The 18,376-nt window shown below is 39.6% G+C and overlaps 1 protein-coding gene across 35 annotated transcripts in view; it reads right to left on the bottom strand.

Annotated features, from left to right (window-relative positions):
- The window catches only part of baz (par-3 family cell polarity regulator), a 713,284-nt gene that overhangs the window by 86,501 nt on the left and 608,407 nt on the right, over positions 1–18,376 (bottom strand). For all 35 annotated transcript variants that reach the window (XM_053782976.2, XM_053782988.2, XM_053782958.2 and 32 more), the window contains 2 exons: positions 16,055–16,193; positions 10,138–10,285 (listed from right to left, as the gene is read on the bottom strand). In XM_053782976.2, the coding sequence (XP_053638951.1) occupies positions 10,138–10,285; positions 16,055–16,193 (287 nt within the window). The remainder of the gene's footprint in view (positions 1–10,137; positions 10,286–16,054; positions 16,194–18,376) is intronic.

Here is an 18,376-nt window from a genome sequence, read left to right as displayed (position 1 = left end):
ATACACTTTACCAGGTATACTCAACAGACTTATCCCCCTATAATTTTTGCACTCTCTTTTGTCCCCTTTGCCTTTATACAAAGGAACTATGCATGCTCTCTGCCAATCCCTAGGTACCTTACCCTCTTCCATATATTTATTAAATAATTGCACCAACCACTCCAAAACTATATCCCCACCTGCTTTTAACATTTCTATCTTTATCCCATCAATCCCGGCTGCCTTACCCCCTTTCATTTTACCTACTGCCTCACGAACTTCCCCCACACTCACAACTGGCTCTTCCTCACTCCTACAAGATGTTATTCCTCCTTGCCCTATACACAAAATCACAGCTTCCCTATCTTCATCAACATTTAACAATTCCTCAAAATATTCTCTCCATCTTCCCAATACCTCTAACTCTCCATTTAATAACTCTCCTCTCCTATTTTTAACTGACAAATCCATTTATTCTCTAGGCTTCTTTAACTTGATACTGTATGCGATGTAAAATTTACAATACATATCACTACCATGTATATATTATATACAGTACATAAATAATTAAAATACAACAATAGAAGTAAATTATGGTAAAAAGAATGAAATAATGATTGTACATTACATTACAGTATTATGTAGGTAGTTTATATAGGAAAGTTTTGACATTATGCCCTACCCAATATGTCGCCAATTTTCAAAGGTTCAACTTACGTCCATTTCGACTTACGACCGGTTGGTCGGAACCAAGCTTGGTCTTAAGTCGGATGGTAGGTGTAATTGTATAAATAATACCAGCACATTTATATCACATTAGACCCACCAGCTGACGTGTATTGGTCGTGTGACGTCATTTGTTTCCTCTTGAACATCAGCAAAAATCAAACACTTCCGAAACTCTGAGCACAGTTTCAAGCCATTTTCAGTTCTAAAACCAACCAAAATCATCTCTATTTCTGTAATATATTTTCCATTCTAACAAATGAGACCAAGAAACCGCCAATTCAACCGTAAAAAACATACAAATATACACCACAAAATAGATGTTTTAATCCAAAAACACGGATGCAGTTTTTTCTCTCTATGTATTAATATTGGTACAATTACTGACAATAGGTTAAGTAAAAGGACACAAATGCAACTAACGTGATATTTTATTGTGGCAACATTTTGCTCTCCAGGAGCTTTGTCAAGCTGTTACAAACAATACTGAGGTTATATACTGTATAGGCTTAGAGTGAGGTGTAATATTAGTGGCGGTGGCGGCGGCAGCAGCAGCAGCAGCAGCAGCAGCAGCAGCAGCAGCAGCAGCGGCAGCGGCGGCGGCGGCGGCGGCGGCGGCAGCAGCGGCAGCAGCAGCAGCAATAATATAAGCTGTAGTAGTAGTAGTAGTAGTAATATAAGCTGTAGTAGTAGTAGTAATATAAGCTGTAGTAGTAGTAGTAATATAAGCTGTAGTAGTAGTAGTAATATAAGCTGTAGTAGTAGTAGTAATATAAGCTGTAGTAGTAGTAGTAATATAAGCTGTCTCAAGAAATCGTAATGACACGATTGCAAACAAACCATACCCCCGGCCGGGATTGAACCCGCGGTCATAGAGTCATAGATGGTTAATATAAGCTGTAGTAGTAATATAAGCTGTAGTAGTAGTAGTAAGTTGTAGTAGTAGTAGTAATACAATATAGTAGAACAATCAACTTGCACATGAGTAAAAGGTTATAAAAACTATTATTTGGGTAGCATAAAAATAAGTTAGACAAATATTGGCAGCTGGATTTGAGAAGGGCTGTTTCAGTGTTCTTCCTCTGTAATGAGCTTGTGTAGTATTAGCAGCAAATATTGTGATGGCAGGGTTTACTGTTTTCAGGAGTATTCTCGCTAAAACCTCAGAGATGATGAAGCTGCCTTTGTTTTGTTTAATTGTGTTAGAAACAGCGATTAATGCTGATTCAAGGCACTTGCGTCTGCGGATATTAGGTTCTTTGATCATCAATTGGGCGTCCCTGAATTTCATGAGATTGGTGGAATTTTGTTGTATGCAGGCATTGTTCAAGTTATCATTCCAACATGCATTAATGTGTTCATTGAGGTGTGTTTTGAGGTTTCTTGCTGTTTCACCTACATAAATCACAGCCTCCACAGGGTATAGTGAAAACCCCTGCATTGACTGGTTCATGGTTCTCGGATTCTGTCCTGGTTAGATCCTTTATTGAAGTACTCGATGCGATGGGCGACTCTAGTGTTAGCTTGTGCTAGTACTTTAGAAACGTTCAGTGCAACCTGGCTGTTGGGAAGAATTATAACTTTGTTAGCAGTGGTGTTGGTGCATGGAGAATTAACAATCTGAAGAGCTGTTTTCTTGCAATCTTTGATGAAAAAGGAAAATGCAAATCAGTGAAAATTTAGTGAATGTATATACATTCTTCATCAAGAAACTCAGGACTACAAATTCGGTATGCTCTTAAGAAAAATCCGATGATGATGCCTCTTTTGGTCCTAGTATCTTGACTGGAATAGAAGTGTATGAGATCATTTTTATTTGTAGGTTTCCAGTAAACTTGAAATCTTAGATTGGTATCTACTTTGTGGATGAGGATGTCTAGAAAAGATAGCGTATCATTGGACTCTTCTTCTAATGTAAACTGGATCGTCATTTCAACTGCGTTGAGCCTTGCCTGAAGATTCCGTACATCAAAATGTTTGGGAGTTATCACAAGGATGTCATCCACGAAAACGTAACCAAGTGATGCTTGAAGGGATAATGGTGGCGAAGTGTTAAGCCTCTAGGTGTTCCATGTACAAGTTGGCTAAGATGGTGCTGATGGGGGACCCCATTCCCATGCCAAAGGTTTGTTTGTAGAGACTGTTATCAAAAGAAAAACAGTTGAAATTAACACAGAGTTCAATCAGGTCAACAAAATCTCTGGGAGGTAGAGGAAGATTAACGTCCTGATTGACTTTATGTCATAGAATGTTGATGGTTTGTGTGGTAGGTACTGTGGTGAAGAGGGAAGTCATGTCCAAACTGCTTAGTTTCTTGTTTCAGATGGAAAGGTTTCAGATGCAGTTGAGAAGGTCGCCTGAATGCTTAAGATCAGTGGGGCTGATGGTACCCAGAAGGCAGGAAAGACATTTGGCAAGAACTCCAGCTAGTTTGTGTGGTGCATTGCCTATACCTGATGAGACTGGTCTGAGAGGATTATTATGTTTCTGGGTCTTGGGTAAACCATATGTGTGTGCTGGTTTAGGGTTGCTGGGTAACAAGTACAGAAGTTTCTTCCCTTCACTAGTGTGTTTCAGTATTTGAATGAACCCATCAACACACAACAGATTTCCTATATAAAACCAGACAAATACTGAAATGCACTAGTGCAGGGAAGAAACTTCTGTACTTGATACCCAGGAACCCTAAACCAGCACACATGTATGGTTTACCCAAGACTCAAACATAATATTCCTCTCGGACCAATCACATCAGGTATAGGCAGTGCACCACACAAACTAGCTGGAGTTCTTGCCAAACATCTTTCCTGCCTTCTGGGCACCATCAGCCCTGCTCATCTCAAGCATTCAGGCAACCTTCTCAACTACATTTGAAACCTTTCTATCTGACACAAGGAACTAAGCAGTTTGGACATGACTTCCCTCTTCACCAAAATACCTACCACACAAACCATCGACGTTCTATACCTCTGATATACCTTTGAAGAATTTCGAGAGTATATCTACTCTCTGAGCCCGGCCATGGGCCAGGCTCATCTAGTGCTCGCCTGGTCAACCAGGCTGTTGGTGCTGGAGGCCCGCTGCCCCACATATCTATCACAGCCTGGTTGATCTGGCACCTGGTGAAGATACTTGTCTAGTTTCCTCTTGAAGGCTTCAACACTTGTTCCAGCAGTGTTTGATATCTTCTGGTAAGATGTTGAAAAGTCTTGGACCCCGGATGTTGATACAGTGTTCCCTTATTGTCCCCATCACACCCCTGCTCCTCAATGGGTTTATTTTACACTTCCTCCCATATCTCTCACTCCAGTATGTTGTTATGGCAGTGTGCAGATTTGGGACCAAGCCCTCAAGTACCTTCCAGGTATATATTATCATGTACCTCTCTCTCCTCCGCTCCAATGAGTACATGTTCATGACTTGCAGGCGTTCCCAGTAGTTTAGGTGCTTTACTGGCTCAATGTGAGCCGTAAACGATCTCTGCATTTGTTCAAACTCTGATATTTCTCCTGCGCTGAACGGGGCCATCAGCACTGAGCAATATTCTAAGTGAGGGAGCACTAGCGATTTGAAGAGTGTCACCATCGGCATTGTTTCCCTTGTTTTGAAAGTTCTCAATACCCACCCAGTCATCTTCCTGATGTAAAGTCAATCAGGACCTTAATCTTCCTCTATCTCCCAGAGACTTTGTTGACCTGATTGAATTCTGCGTTAATTTCAACTGTTTTTCTTTCAATAACAGGCTCTACAAACAAACCTATGGCATGGGAATAGGGTCCCCCACCAGTGCAGTCTTAGCCAACTTGTACATGGAACACCTAGAGGCTGAACACTTCGCGATCATCATCCCCTCAAGCATTACTTGGTTACGTCACGTGGACGAAGTCCTCGTAATAACTCGCAAATGTTTTGATGTACGGAATCCTCAGGCAAAGCTCAACGCAGTTAAAATGGCAATCCAGTTTACACCAGAAGAGTCCAATGACAAGCTACCTTTTCTAGACGTCTTCATCCACAAACTAGATAACACTAAGATTTCAAGTTTACCAGAAACCTATAAATAAAAATGATCTCATACACTTCTATTCCAGTCAAGATACTAGGACCAAAAGAGGCATCATCATCAGATTTTTCCCAAGAGCATACCGAATTTGTAGCCGAGTTTCTTGATGAGGAATGTACATACATTCACCAAAAATTCAATTATTTATATTTTCCTTCCTTTTTCATCAGAGACTGCAAGAAAAGAGCTCTTCAGATAATTAGTTCTCCAAGCACCAACACAACTCTTAACAGTTATAATTCTTCCCAACAGCCAGGTTGCACTAAATGTTTCTAAAGTACTAACACAAGCTAACACTAGAGTCACCATCGCATCCAGCACTTCAATAAAGGATCTAACCAGGATAAAATCCAAGCACCATGAACCAGTCAATGCAGGGGTTAACACTATGCCCTGTGGAGGCTGCGACAGGATTTATGTAGGCGAAACAGCAAGGAACCTTGAAACATGCCTCAATGAACACATTAATGCATGTTGGACTGATAACTTGAACAACGCCTGCATACAACATCGAAATTCCACCAATCATCTCATGAAATTCAGGGACACCAGATTGGTGATCAAAGAACCTAATTTCCGCAGACGCAAGTGCCTTGAATCAGCATTAATCGCGGTTTCTAACACAATTAAACAAAACAAAGGCAGCTTCGTCTCTGAGGTCTTAGTGAGAATCCTCCTGAAAACAGAAAACCCTGCCATCACAGTCTTTGCTGCTAATACTACACAAGCTCATTACAGAGGTGGAACACTGAAATAGACCTTCTCAAATCCAACCGCCAAGATTTATCTAAACTAACTTTTATGCTACCCAAGTAACAGCTTTTATAATCTTTTACTCATACCTGGAGGGAGGAGTCTACCTGGAGGAAATTCCAGGGATCAACATCCCCGCGGCCCGGTCCACGACCAGGCCTCCTGTGCATTGTTCTACAATATTGTATTACTACTACTACTACTACTACTACTACTACTACCACCACCACCACCACCACTAACATTACACCTCATTGTAAGCCTATATATTATATATACCCTCTGCATCCATGTATTGTTTGTAACGGCTTGATAAAGCTCCTGTAGAGCTAAACGTTGCCACAATAAAATTTCACGTTAGTTGTATCTGTGTCCTTTTACTTTCTGATTATGTACTGCGTGCTACAGGATTTGTTTTATATGGTGCACACTAATCACAGATTCATTCTCTCATATCTAGGCCCAAATTTACCATTCACAGCTTATCTGAGTGAGCTGAGCTCATGGCATAGAACTACAGCTTGGACCCAGGCTTCAAAGCCATAGAACTATGGGACTGACCCTCAAAGGGTTAATAAAATATGTGGACATGCTGAATTAAAGGAACAAAAATTTTGTTGGCTCATTCTAACATGCAACATCACATTACATTATGGATAAATATCATGAATACTGTCTATATCATTTCCTTTAACCTTAATTTTTTCTTTTACAGTTTGAAATTCATCAAATTTCATAAATAATTCCACTGAACCCTGAACTAAATTTATATATGGTTGTCTGAATATACAGTGGACCCCCGGTTAACGATTTTAATCCGTGCAAGAGGGCTCATCGTTATGCGAAATAATCGTTATGCGAATGAATTTTCCCCATAAGAAATAATGGAAATAAAATTAATCCGTGCAAGACGCCCAAAAGTATGAAAAAAAAAATTTTTTTACCACATGAAATGTTAATTTTAATACACACAAACTGAAAAAGGCATGCACAATTAAATGACACTTACTTTTATTGAAGATCTGGTGATGACTGATGGGATGGGAGGAGGGGAGAGAGTGTGTTAGTGTTTAGAAGGGGAATCCCCTTCCATTAGGACTTGAGGTAGTAAGTCCTTTTCTGGGGTTACTTCCCTTCTTCTTTTAATGCCACTAGGGCCAGCTTCAGAGTCACTGGACTTCTTTCGCACAAGATATCTGTCCATAGTGGCCTGTACCTCTCGTTCCTTTATGACTTGCCTAAAGTGTTTCACAACATTGTCAGTGTAATAATCACCAGCACGGCTTGCAATAGCTGTGTGAGGGTGATTTTCATCCATGAAGGTTTGCACTTCAAGCCACTTAGCACAGATTTCCTTTATCTTTGTAGTAGGCAACTTCTTCAATTTCTCTCTCCCCTCCTCTGAACCAGTTTCCTCAGGTCTGGCCTCTTGCTCTTGAAGTTGATCTATCAGCTCATCAGTGGTTAGTTCTTCATTGTCCTCCTCCACCAACTCTTCCACATCCTCCCCACTAACCTCCAACCCCAAGGACTTTCCCAATGCCACAATGGATTCCTCAACTGGCACAGGATTCTCAGGGTTAGCCTCAAACCCTTCAAAATCCCTTTTGTCTACACATTCTGGCCACAGTTTCTTCCAAGCAGAGTTCAAGGTCCTCTTTGTCACTTCCTCCCAAGCCTTACCTATAAGGTTTACACAATTGAGGATATTAAAGTGATCTCTCCAAAACTCTCTTAGAGTCAGTTGAGTTTCTGAGGTCATTACAAAGCACCTTTCAAACAGAGCTTTTGTGTACAGTTTCTTGAAGTTGGAAATAACCTGCTGGTCCATGGGCTGCAGGAGAGGAGTGGTATTAGGAGGCAAAAACTTCACCTTAATGAAGCTCATGTCCCCATAAAGTCGCTCTGCCACGTCTGTAGGATGACCAGGGGCATTGTCTAACACCAGGAGGCACTTAAGTTCTAATTTCTTTTCAGTTAGGTAATTTTTCACATTGGGGGCAAATGCATGGTGTAACCAGTTATAGAAAAATTCCCTAGTGACCCATGCCTTACTGTTTGCCCTCCACAGCACACACAAATTATCCTTGAGGACATTCTTTTGCCTGAACGCTCTGGGAGTTTCAGAGTGATACACTAATAAAGGCTTCACTTTGCAATCACCAGTAGCATTGGCACACATCAACAAAGTAAGCCTGTCTTTCATAGGCTTATGTCCTGGGAGTGCCTTTTCCTCCTGAGTAATGTAGGTCCTGCTTGGCATTTTCTTCCAGAACAGGCCTGTTTCATCACAATTAAACACTTGTTCAGGTTTCAGTCCTTCAGTTTCTATGTACTCCTTGAATTCCTGCACATATTTTTCAGCCGCTTTGTGGTCCGAACTGGCAGCCTCACCATGCCTTATCACACTATGGATGCCACTACGCTTCTTAAATCTCTCAAACCAACCTTTGCTGGCCTTAAATTCACTCACATCATCACTAGTTGCAGGCATTTTTTTAATTAAATCCTCATGCAACTTCCTAGCCTTTTCACATATGATCGCTTGAGAGACGCTATCTCCTGCTATCTGTTTTTCATTTATCCACACCAATAAGAGTCTCTCAACATCTTCCATCAATTGCGATCTTTGTTTCGAAAACACAGTTGAACCTTTGGCAAGAACAGCTTCCTTGATTGTCTTTCTGGTGCCCACAATAGTAGCGATGGTTGATTGGGGTTTCTTGTACAGCTTGACTAGGTCGGCTATACGCACTCCACTTTCATACTTATCAATTATCTCTTTCTTCAACTCTATAGTAATTCTTACCCTTTGAGGTGTAGGGTTGGCACTAGAAGCTTTCTTGGGGCCCATGGTCACTTATATATTTATAAAATATTTGTAATGTAAGTGGCTGGTTTGTATCATACGCGTTTTGATACTGGCGTTATGCGGAAAAATCGCTATGTGATGCCATCGTTATGCGGGGGTCCACTGTAATACCATATAGTGGAAGGAAGAGAGATAATACATGTGTTATCTGAGAATTTTCTAGATGAAAAAAAAAAGAAGGCAAGAAGCAAATATATTTATAATTTTAATATTTATAATTTTAATGTAAGTGTTTTTATCATATTTTGATACTGGCAGATTATATCAGCCTCTTAATTGTGTGCAATGCACTAGTGCATTTGTGGTAACTGTGTGTCTGATATACTAGTGTGCACAATTTTTTGTGCCTTCAAATGCACTACCTGCCAACATTTTTGACCTCAGCACAACCTCTGAATGCCTCTAAAGAAATCTAAGACCAGACAAGTTCATGGAAAGCATCATGGGTAACACTGCCTAAATAGAATAAGTAAATACTGAAACCAGGACCTGTTGTTCCATCACCAGCAACAGGGTGGATCTGGCAGAAAGATGCTTAAGTCATTCCAAATTTATTACACTTCATGATACTAATAGTGTAATTCAGTCAAAAAGCAACCTATGTAGATTTAGCCTAAGATAACCTAATATAATCAAAACATGTGACTATATTTACATTTTTTTATGAGCATTACACCTTGAAACAATTGTGATATCATTAGATACCATAGTAAATATGTGTTTTACAGTAGTTGTGAGGGCACACAAGTGTTATGGACAAACAGAAATTACATTATGTTTATATAACCCAGGATATTACCTCACCCTTACTTTTTTTTTAACACACTGGCCATCTCCCACTGAGGTAGGTGTGCCAAAAAAGAAACATTTTCACCATCATTCACTCTATTACTGTCTTGCCAGAGGCACACAGATACCATGTTTAGATGCCCCTTCAAACTTTAAATATCCCCACCCCTCCTTCAAAGTGAAGGCATTGTACTTCCCACCTTCACAGTATAGAAAAATATAGTGAAATAACAAATAGCTGACAAACTAGGTATTTAAAATTCACAGAGTGAATCTTATTATTAGATATTTCCCCTATTTAGAATAAAAAATATTTTAATAAAAATGTTTGCTGTGCTATGTGTATTTTCTTTGGAAAATATTAGAGAATCAAATTCCCAGTCTACACACTGCCACATGCACTTATTGGAGTAAGACATTCAGGAAGAAATTTAGAATAAACACTGTGAAAAGCAAGAGTGTCATCGTAAGTACAATTAGAAATCTGCGTCAAAATCCACAGTCCAAAGTTCTTCATACTACTACCAGCAGATACACTACAGCTAATATTGGGAGAGAAAACTGGACCAGTTCCTTCGAGAAGCTCAAAATAAGCAAGATTGTGATGGCTATGTATGCCTGCAAGCTATTAGTATCAACAGCCAGGTTACTTAGGCAGTCAACCAAGAAGTCAGGCATTAGGCCAGGTTTATCTACAGGAGTAGATAAACCTTTGCAAATGATCATACGTATAGCACAGTTATAACTGACTGCCTCGCTTATAGATGCAAATCCATTTCTAAACTTCCTTCTGAAAGCTAATAAAAAGACCATCATGACTATTAAGTTTCCAGCTTTCACTGGCAAGACACTAGACTGAAAGGAATGGAAAGTAAATTAAAGAAAATGAGAAAAAAGAATAGAAATATGATTACAGTACAATAAATAAATGGCTTATTAAAAGAAAATATCTTACCTGAACATAGATCCAAGACCTTTAAAAAGACCTGGTTTCTTTTTGCCAACTTTCTTGTGTTTGTCCTCAGCAGCAGAATTTACTGATGACTGTCGACTGTTACCCCTACCAAATCCTGAGCCACTTGATTCAGATTCCTCTTCTGCTACTAAACAGGCAGTGATTGTCAGGTATTTTATCCTTGGTTAAATATATTTGTTTAACTCAATGGCAATCTCCTGCCAAGGCAGGAAGACAGCTGTTGAGCTAAATTATTAAGATATTTATAACATAAGACACAAATACATAAACATGAATTTTTGGGGATTTTGTTACAGGAACGTAAGCTGGTGGACATACGGAAAATTGAATGCACTGCACTGAAGTTGATGAGGGAACAGGAAAGTCTCATTGAACAATAGCCATCTCACCGACAAGTGCCACTATTATTAAACTGCACTGTACTACATTGGAAAATATACGAAGGCGGATAAAACACTTGGAGTGTAAAAAAAATCTTATCAAACAGTTCAGTTTTCAATCAGTATAATCCTGTAGGTATATCAAATATATTAAGCTACTGTGACTGTCACAGAAATAAAGAATGGATTGAAAGATTGCATTTATTTAGATTTTAAGAAAGCTTTTAGCAGTTGCCATGAAATACTAATCTGGAAGCTACAAAATGTAAGGAAGGTAAAAGACAAACTACTTTATTCTGAATATTTCTTAAAGGACTAAAAGGAATAAACTTACAAGAAAAATTTGTTGTACAAGCCATGTACTGTAGAGGACTTATCTTTTTTTTTTTTAGCACAATGGCCAACTTCCACCAAGGCAGGGTCACCCAAAAAAGGAGAAACAATTTCACCATCACTCACTCACTCACTCACTCTATCCCTGTCTTACCAGAGGCACACCAATACTACAGTTTAGATGCCCCTCCAAACTGTAACATTCCCTCCCCTCCTTCAGAGTGCAGGAGGCAGCAGGCAGCAGGCACTGTACTTCCCACCTCCAGAACTCAAGTCAGGCTAACATTCCAACAGCATATCAAATCATAATAAACCACTTGCTGCCACTCACTCCTATCACTCACACACACACCTGTTCTCCTTTTACACTGTCACCACTTTCTTAACCTCTCTTTTCCCCTCCAAATACTCCACCCTCTTTATCACTCTTGCTTGTAAAAACCTCTCATATGCTAACTTTTTCTCTCTTTACCTCATCATTCCACAAATCTTTCCTCTTCTTTCCTGCACCCATCTTCCCATATCCACAAACTTATGCTGCACCCTCTAACACTGCATTCTTAAATGTACCTCATACCTCTTCATCCTCTTCCTCATCATCAATACAGGAGAGTCCCAATTATATGACAGGTTAGGATCCAGGCTACCACCATAAAGTAAATACTCACGGTGACCCAAAAAAGAAAGAAAATCCCCAAAAAGAAAATACTTTCATCATCATTCAACACTTTCACCTTACGCACACATAATCACTGTTTTTGCAGAGGTGCTCAGAATGTAACAGTTTAGAAGCATATACGGATAAAGATACACAACACATCCCTCCAAACTGCCAATATCCCAAACCCCTCCTTTAAAGTGCAGGCATTGTACTTCCCATTTCCAGCACTCAAGTCCGGCTATATAAAAATAACCGGTTTTCCTGAATCCCTTCACTAAATATTACCCTGCTCACACTCCAACAGATCGTCAGGTCCCAAATACCATTCGTCTCCATTCACTCCTATCTAGCAAACTCTCTCACACTTGCTGGAAGTCCAAGTCCCTCGCCCACAAAACCTCCTTTACCCCCTCCCTCCAACCTTTTCGAGGATGACCCCCTACCCTGCCTTCCTTCCCCTACAGATTTATACACTCTCCATGTCATTCTACTTTGATGCATTCTCTCTGACCAAACCACCTCAACAACCCCTCTTCAGCCCTCTGACTAATACTTTCATTAACTCTACACCTTCTCCTAATTTCCACACTCCAAATTTTCTGCATAATATTTACACCACACATCGCCCTTAGACAGGACATCTCCACTGCCTCCAACCTTCTCCTAGCTGCTGCATTTACAACCATATAAGAGTGTTGGTACCACTATACTTACATTCCCTTCTTTGCCTCCATAGATAACGTTTTTTGCCTCCACATATACCTCAACGCACCACTCACCTTTTTTCCTTCATTAATTCTATGATTAACCTCATCCTTCATAAATCCATCCACTGACACGTCAACTCCCAAATATCTGAAAACATTCACTTCTACCATATACCTCCTTTCCAATATGATATCCAATTTTTCTTTATCTAAATCATTTGATACCCTCATCACCTTACTCTTTTCTATGTTCACTTTCACCTTTCTACCTTTACACACTCTCCCAAACTCGTACACTAACCTTTGCAATTTCTCTTTAGAATCTCCCATAAGCACAGTATCATCGGCAAAAAGTAACTGTGTCAATTCTCATTTTGTATTTAATTCCCCATAGTTTAATCCTACCCCTCTCCTGAACACCCTAGCATTTACTTCTTTCATAACCCCATTTATAAATATATTAAACAACCATGGTGACATTACACATCCCTAAGACCTACTTTTACCGGGAAGTAGTCTCCCTCTCTTCTACACACCCTAACCTGAGCCTCACTATCCTCATAAAAACTCTTTACAGCATTTAGTAACTTACCACCTATTCCATATACTTGCAACATCTGCCACATTGCTCCCCTATCCACTCTATCGTATGCCTTTTCTAAATCCATAAATCCAATAAAAACTTCCTTACCTTTATGTAAATACTGTTCACATATATGCTTCAATGTAAACACTTGATCTACACATCCCCTATCCACTCTAAAACCTCCTTACTCATCCGCAATCCTACATTCTGTCTTACCTCTAATTCTTTCAATAATAACCCTACCGTACATATTTCCTGGTATACTCAGTAAACTAATTCCTCTATAATTTTTACATTACTATAGTTACAAAAAGAAACTTTTGTTTTTCTTTTTGGGCCACCCTGCTTCAGTGGGATATGGCCAGTTTGTTGAAAACAGAAAGAAGCAGCAGCTGGACTTGAGTACTGGAAATGAGAAGTACAATGCTTACACTTTAAAGGAGAAGTTTGGGATATTGGCAGTTTGGAGGGGTGTTATATATCTTTATACATGCTTCTAAACTGTTGTATCTGGGCGTCTCTGCAAAGACAGTGATTATATGTGTGTGAGGCGAAAATATTGAATGATGATGAAAGTGTTTTCTTATTGGGGATTTTCTTTCTTTTTGTGTCACCCTGCCTTGGTGGGAGACGGCTGACTTGTTAAGGAAAAAAAAAATTAATCTGTTCCAGACACCCAAAAATATTAACAAAAAATAATTTTTGTAAAGATTAATTATCGTTTTACATACATAGAACAATGAGAACTAAATAAAATAAATACATGAACAATTAAATCACTATTACATACCTCTACTGAAGACTCTTGTTGATTTATGGAAGATAGGGAGGAGAGAGAGATAGAGTGAGATAGAGAGAGAGAGAGGATTTATTGTTTGCAAAGGGAATCCCACTCCGTAAGGACTTTAGGTAACAAGTCCCTCTCTGGGGTTACTTCCCTTCTTTGTCTTTTAATGCCACTAGGACCAGCTTGAGAGTCACTGGACCCCTGTCACATAAAAAATCTGTCAAGAGAGCTCTGTTTCTGGCATCTCTAAGATTTCCCTGAAGTGGGACAAAGTTTAGTTACTGAACATGTTGCAGACATGGCTTATTTCAGCTTGGTCAGGGTGATATTTTTCAACAAAACTTTGAAACTCATTCCACGTTGCACATGTCCTTAATCACTGAAGAAGGCACCTTCTCTCCTCTCTCTTCCTCCTCCTCTGAAGCAATTTCCTCAGCTGCAGTCTGTTGCTGTTCCAGATGAAGGTCTTACAGCCCATCAGTGGTTAGCTCTTCCCTGTGGTCCTCCAACTCTTCCACATCCTTGCCACTATCCTCCAACCCCATGGACTTCCTCAAAGACACAATAGATTCCACAACAGGTGTAGGGTCCTCAGGGTCAGCCCCAAACCCTTCAAAATCTCTCTCTTGGACACAATCTGGCCACAATTTTCTCCAAGCAGAGTTCAAAGTCCTGGAAGTCACTCCCTGTCACGCCTTACCTATAAGGCTTATGCAATGGAGGATACTGAAGTGATTCCTCCAGAACTCTCTTAGGATCAACTGAGTGTCTGAGTCATTTCAAAGCACCTTTAAAACACTGCTTTTGTGTAGAGTTTTTTGAAGTTAGAAATGACCTGCTGGTCCATGGGCTGAATGAGAGGAGTGGTGTTAGGAGGCAAGAACTTCACTGTTATAAAATGCAAGTCCCTAAACAACTGATCTTCCAAGTCTGGAGGATGAGCAGGAGCATTGTCCAGTACCAGGAGGCACTTTAGTGGCAATTTACATTCCAGGAGGTATTTTTTCACACTGGGACCAAACACATCATTGGCCCACTCTTTGAAAATGTGCTTTGTGACCCATGCCTTATTATTAGCTTTCCACAGCACACACAATCTATTTGTGATGATACTGTTTTTCTTGAACACACTGAGATTTTCAGAGTGATACACCAGTAAAGGCTTCACTTTGAAATCCCCACTAGCATTACCACAGAACAAAAGAGTAAGCCTGTCTTTCATAGGCTTGTGTCCTGGCAGTATCTTTTCCTCCTGCATAATGTAGATCCTCTTCGGCACTTTCTTCCAAAAGATGCGTTTCATCACAACTGAACACTTGTTGGGGAAGGAATCCTTCAGCCTCTACATAGTCCTTGAATTCCTGTACAAATTTTTCAGCTGCACATTTGTCAGAACTTGCAGCCTCCCCATGCTTTACCACACTGTGTATGCCACTACACTTCTTAAATCTCTAAAACCAGCCTTTGTTGGCCCTAAATTCACTAACAGCAGCACTTGTTCCAGGCATTTTCTTTACAAGATCCACATGCAACTGCCTTGCCTTCTCACAAATAATTAACTCCACAACACTATCTCCCACTAATTGTTTTTTGGTGATCCACAACAACAATAATTTTTCCTTTCTTCTATTATCATTGACCTTTCTTTGGTTAGCACATTTACTCCTTTCACAACATTAGCTTCCTTGATTTCTATTTTCTTTGCCAGGATAGAAGTGATTGTTGATTTGTTTTTCCCATACATCCTGGCACTCTCATACTTTTCAACAACTTCTTTTTAAAGTTCCATAGTGTTTCTCACTTTCTTTACCAAAGGAACTTTACTAGGATCTTTCTTTGGGGCCATGGTTACTCATTTCGCAGTCGCACTTAATGGATAACCACGAAAAACAATGGATTATAGAGAAATGTTTGGATGAATGAGCAGAAGCTTCCTCACTCACCCAGAGACAAACCCAGACTGACGCACGAGCAGCTGGCAGCGGTGGGTTGACGCATCCCATATGGCAGATAAGCGAAATAACAGCCGATAACCAGAAGCCGAAAAACCGGCCGATAAGCGAGTTGGCCGATAAGCGAGTTGGCCGATAAGTGGAACGGATGATAACCGAGGGTCCACTGTACTTGAATTTATTCATTTATATTCCCTCTTTGCCTTCCATAACTGATCATTCAACATCACCACCACTGCTTCCTCAGCTTTAACTTTATCAGAGACACCCGACTTAATCCCATTGATTTCTCCCCACTGAAAATCTCCTACCCCCTCATCTCTGTTTCTCTTAGAGCCAGGACACCCAGTTTCTTTTCAGTCACAACATTCACTATCATCTCTATCTTATCATCTGCAATATCTCCACACACATTCAAACATACAAACTTTATATACAATATGCATTCAGATATAAACGACTATAAAACTTAAATCTTGAACAAACTTACGAGTTTCCATTTTACTGCGAAGGCCATTGAGTGGAACATCATACGATCGATCAACAGCAGCGCGAAAACTCTCATTGCAGCCTCGTCCCCTCGGCACTCGACCTGAGCCCATCCGATGACCCTCTTCTTCCAATGCCATCTATAAAAATTAATTCTCTTCAAAAATTTTCAAAATAATTATGAGTAACAAAAAACTTAATTAGTAATTGATTATTTAGTATTCTTAAAAAAGAATGACAGTGAAAAAGAGACAGAAAAAATGAAATTCAAACTAATAAAAATAGCCAAGAAAAAGGCAAATTTATTCAGCTTTTATACATAAATATGGATGATTCATCTTAAAAAAAAAAAACTGCCCTAAGGGAATGTAAGTGAAGGATACAGATATTATGCATATGACAAACTAAAATACAGTAACATACTGAATGAAGCAATATTCAAAAAACCTTTACATGAATGTGACAAACTCTGCCAGTATTTCTAATAAAACCTTAATCCCACTTGACTTTGAAGAAGCCACTGATAGTAATAATGTTGGCAGAATTACCGACAATTTATTTTTTAACACGTGGGCCATTTCCCACCGAGGCAGAGTGACCCAAAAGAAAGAAAAAACTTTCATTATCATTCAACACTTTCACCATCACTTAATATATGATCACTGTCTTTGCAAAGGCACCCAGATACGACAGTTTAGATAGTCACTCCAAACTGTCAATATCCCAAACCCCTCTTTTAAAGTGCAGGCGTTGTACATCCCATTTCCAGGATTCAAGTCCGGCTAACCGGTTTCCCTAAATCCCTTCACAAAATATTATGCTGCTCACACTCCAACAGCTCACCGGGTCCCAAACACCATTTGTCTCCATTCACTTCTATTTAACACGGTCATGCACTCTTGCTGCGTGGTAAAAGGACATGTGCAACTAATGTGACATTTTACTGTGGCAAAATTTCACTCTCCAGGAGCTTTATAGTGTTTGTAACAGCCTGACACAGCTCCTGGAGAGCAAAATGTTGCCACAATAAAATGTCATATTAGTTACACTTGTGTCCTTTACCTAGACCACTGATAGCACGCCAATGTACTTTTCCTTGCCTCACACAATTTCCTTTCTCAGTTGTAACTATCAAATGCATTTATCTTTGATATCTAGTAGTTTGGTTTAGGGGTGGTGGGTGCTTATTTGTTTGGTATAATTTGATCAGAAATATGGATTTTTAAAGTCCTATTGTTTTGGAGAGATGTTCAGACATTTTTTGACTCTTAATTGTCTTTAGCTCAAATATAAAGATTTTTTCTTAACTCAACAGCCATACTCACTTATACACACAAAAAACTGCAACAAAATGATATGACAAAAAATGCCCATCTGATGCCTGGTTGCATTGAAACTCATACAAAAGAGTGTATTGCACAACATAATCTATGCTGCTGCCATATTTCACCCAGAAAGTGTGTAAAAATTTGAGTTTGGTAACTTTTTGATAGCACCTCATACAAGGAATTGCGAATAAAGCCCTTGCTATCTTCAAGAGGGCGCTTGATAAAGTTCCTGATAAGTTTAGATTTAGAAAGGATATATGAAAGTATTGGTTTGGAAATAGGGTAGTTGATGAGCGGAACAGTCTGCCTAGTAGGGTTACTGAAGCTAAAATATTGGGAAGTTTCAAATTTAGGTTGGATAAATACATGGGGAATCAAATTCAAAATGGGAATTGACACAGTTACTTTTTGCTGATGATACTGTGCTTATGGGAGATTCTAAAGAAAAATTACAAAGGTTAGTGGATGAGTTTGAGAATGTGTGTAAAGGTAGAAAGTTGAAAGTGAACATAGAAAAGAGTAAGGTGATGAGGGTATCAAATGATTTAGATAAAGAAAAATTGGATATCAAATTGGGGAGGAGGAGTATGGAAGAAGTGAATGTTTTCAGATACTTGGGAGTTGACGTGTCGGCGGATGGATTTATGAAGGATGAGGTTAATCATAGAATTGATGAGGGAAAAAAGGTGAGTGGTGCGTTGAGGTATATGTGGAGTCAAAAAACGTTATCTATGGAGGCAAAGAAGGGAATGTATGAAAGTATAGTAGTACCAACACTCTTATATGGATGTGAAGCTTGGGTGGTAAATGCAGCAGCGAGGAGACGGTTGGAGGCAGTGGAGATGTCCTGTCTAAGGGCAATGTGTGGTGTAAATATTATGCAGAAAATTCGGAGTGTGGAAATTAGGAGAAGGTGTGGAGTTAATAAAAGCATTAGTCAGAGGGCAGAAGAGGGGTTGTTGAGGTGGTTTGGTCATTTAGAGAGAATGGATCAA

The sequence above is a fragment of the Cherax quadricarinatus genome, chromosome 28 (assembly GCF_038502225.1).
Source record: "Cherax quadricarinatus isolate ZL_2023a chromosome 28, ASM3850222v1, whole genome shotgun sequence".
NCBI lineage: Eukaryota > Metazoa > Arthropoda > Malacostraca > Decapoda > Parastacidae > Cherax > Cherax quadricarinatus.
This window is presented reverse-complemented; position numbering and strand designations above follow the sequence as displayed.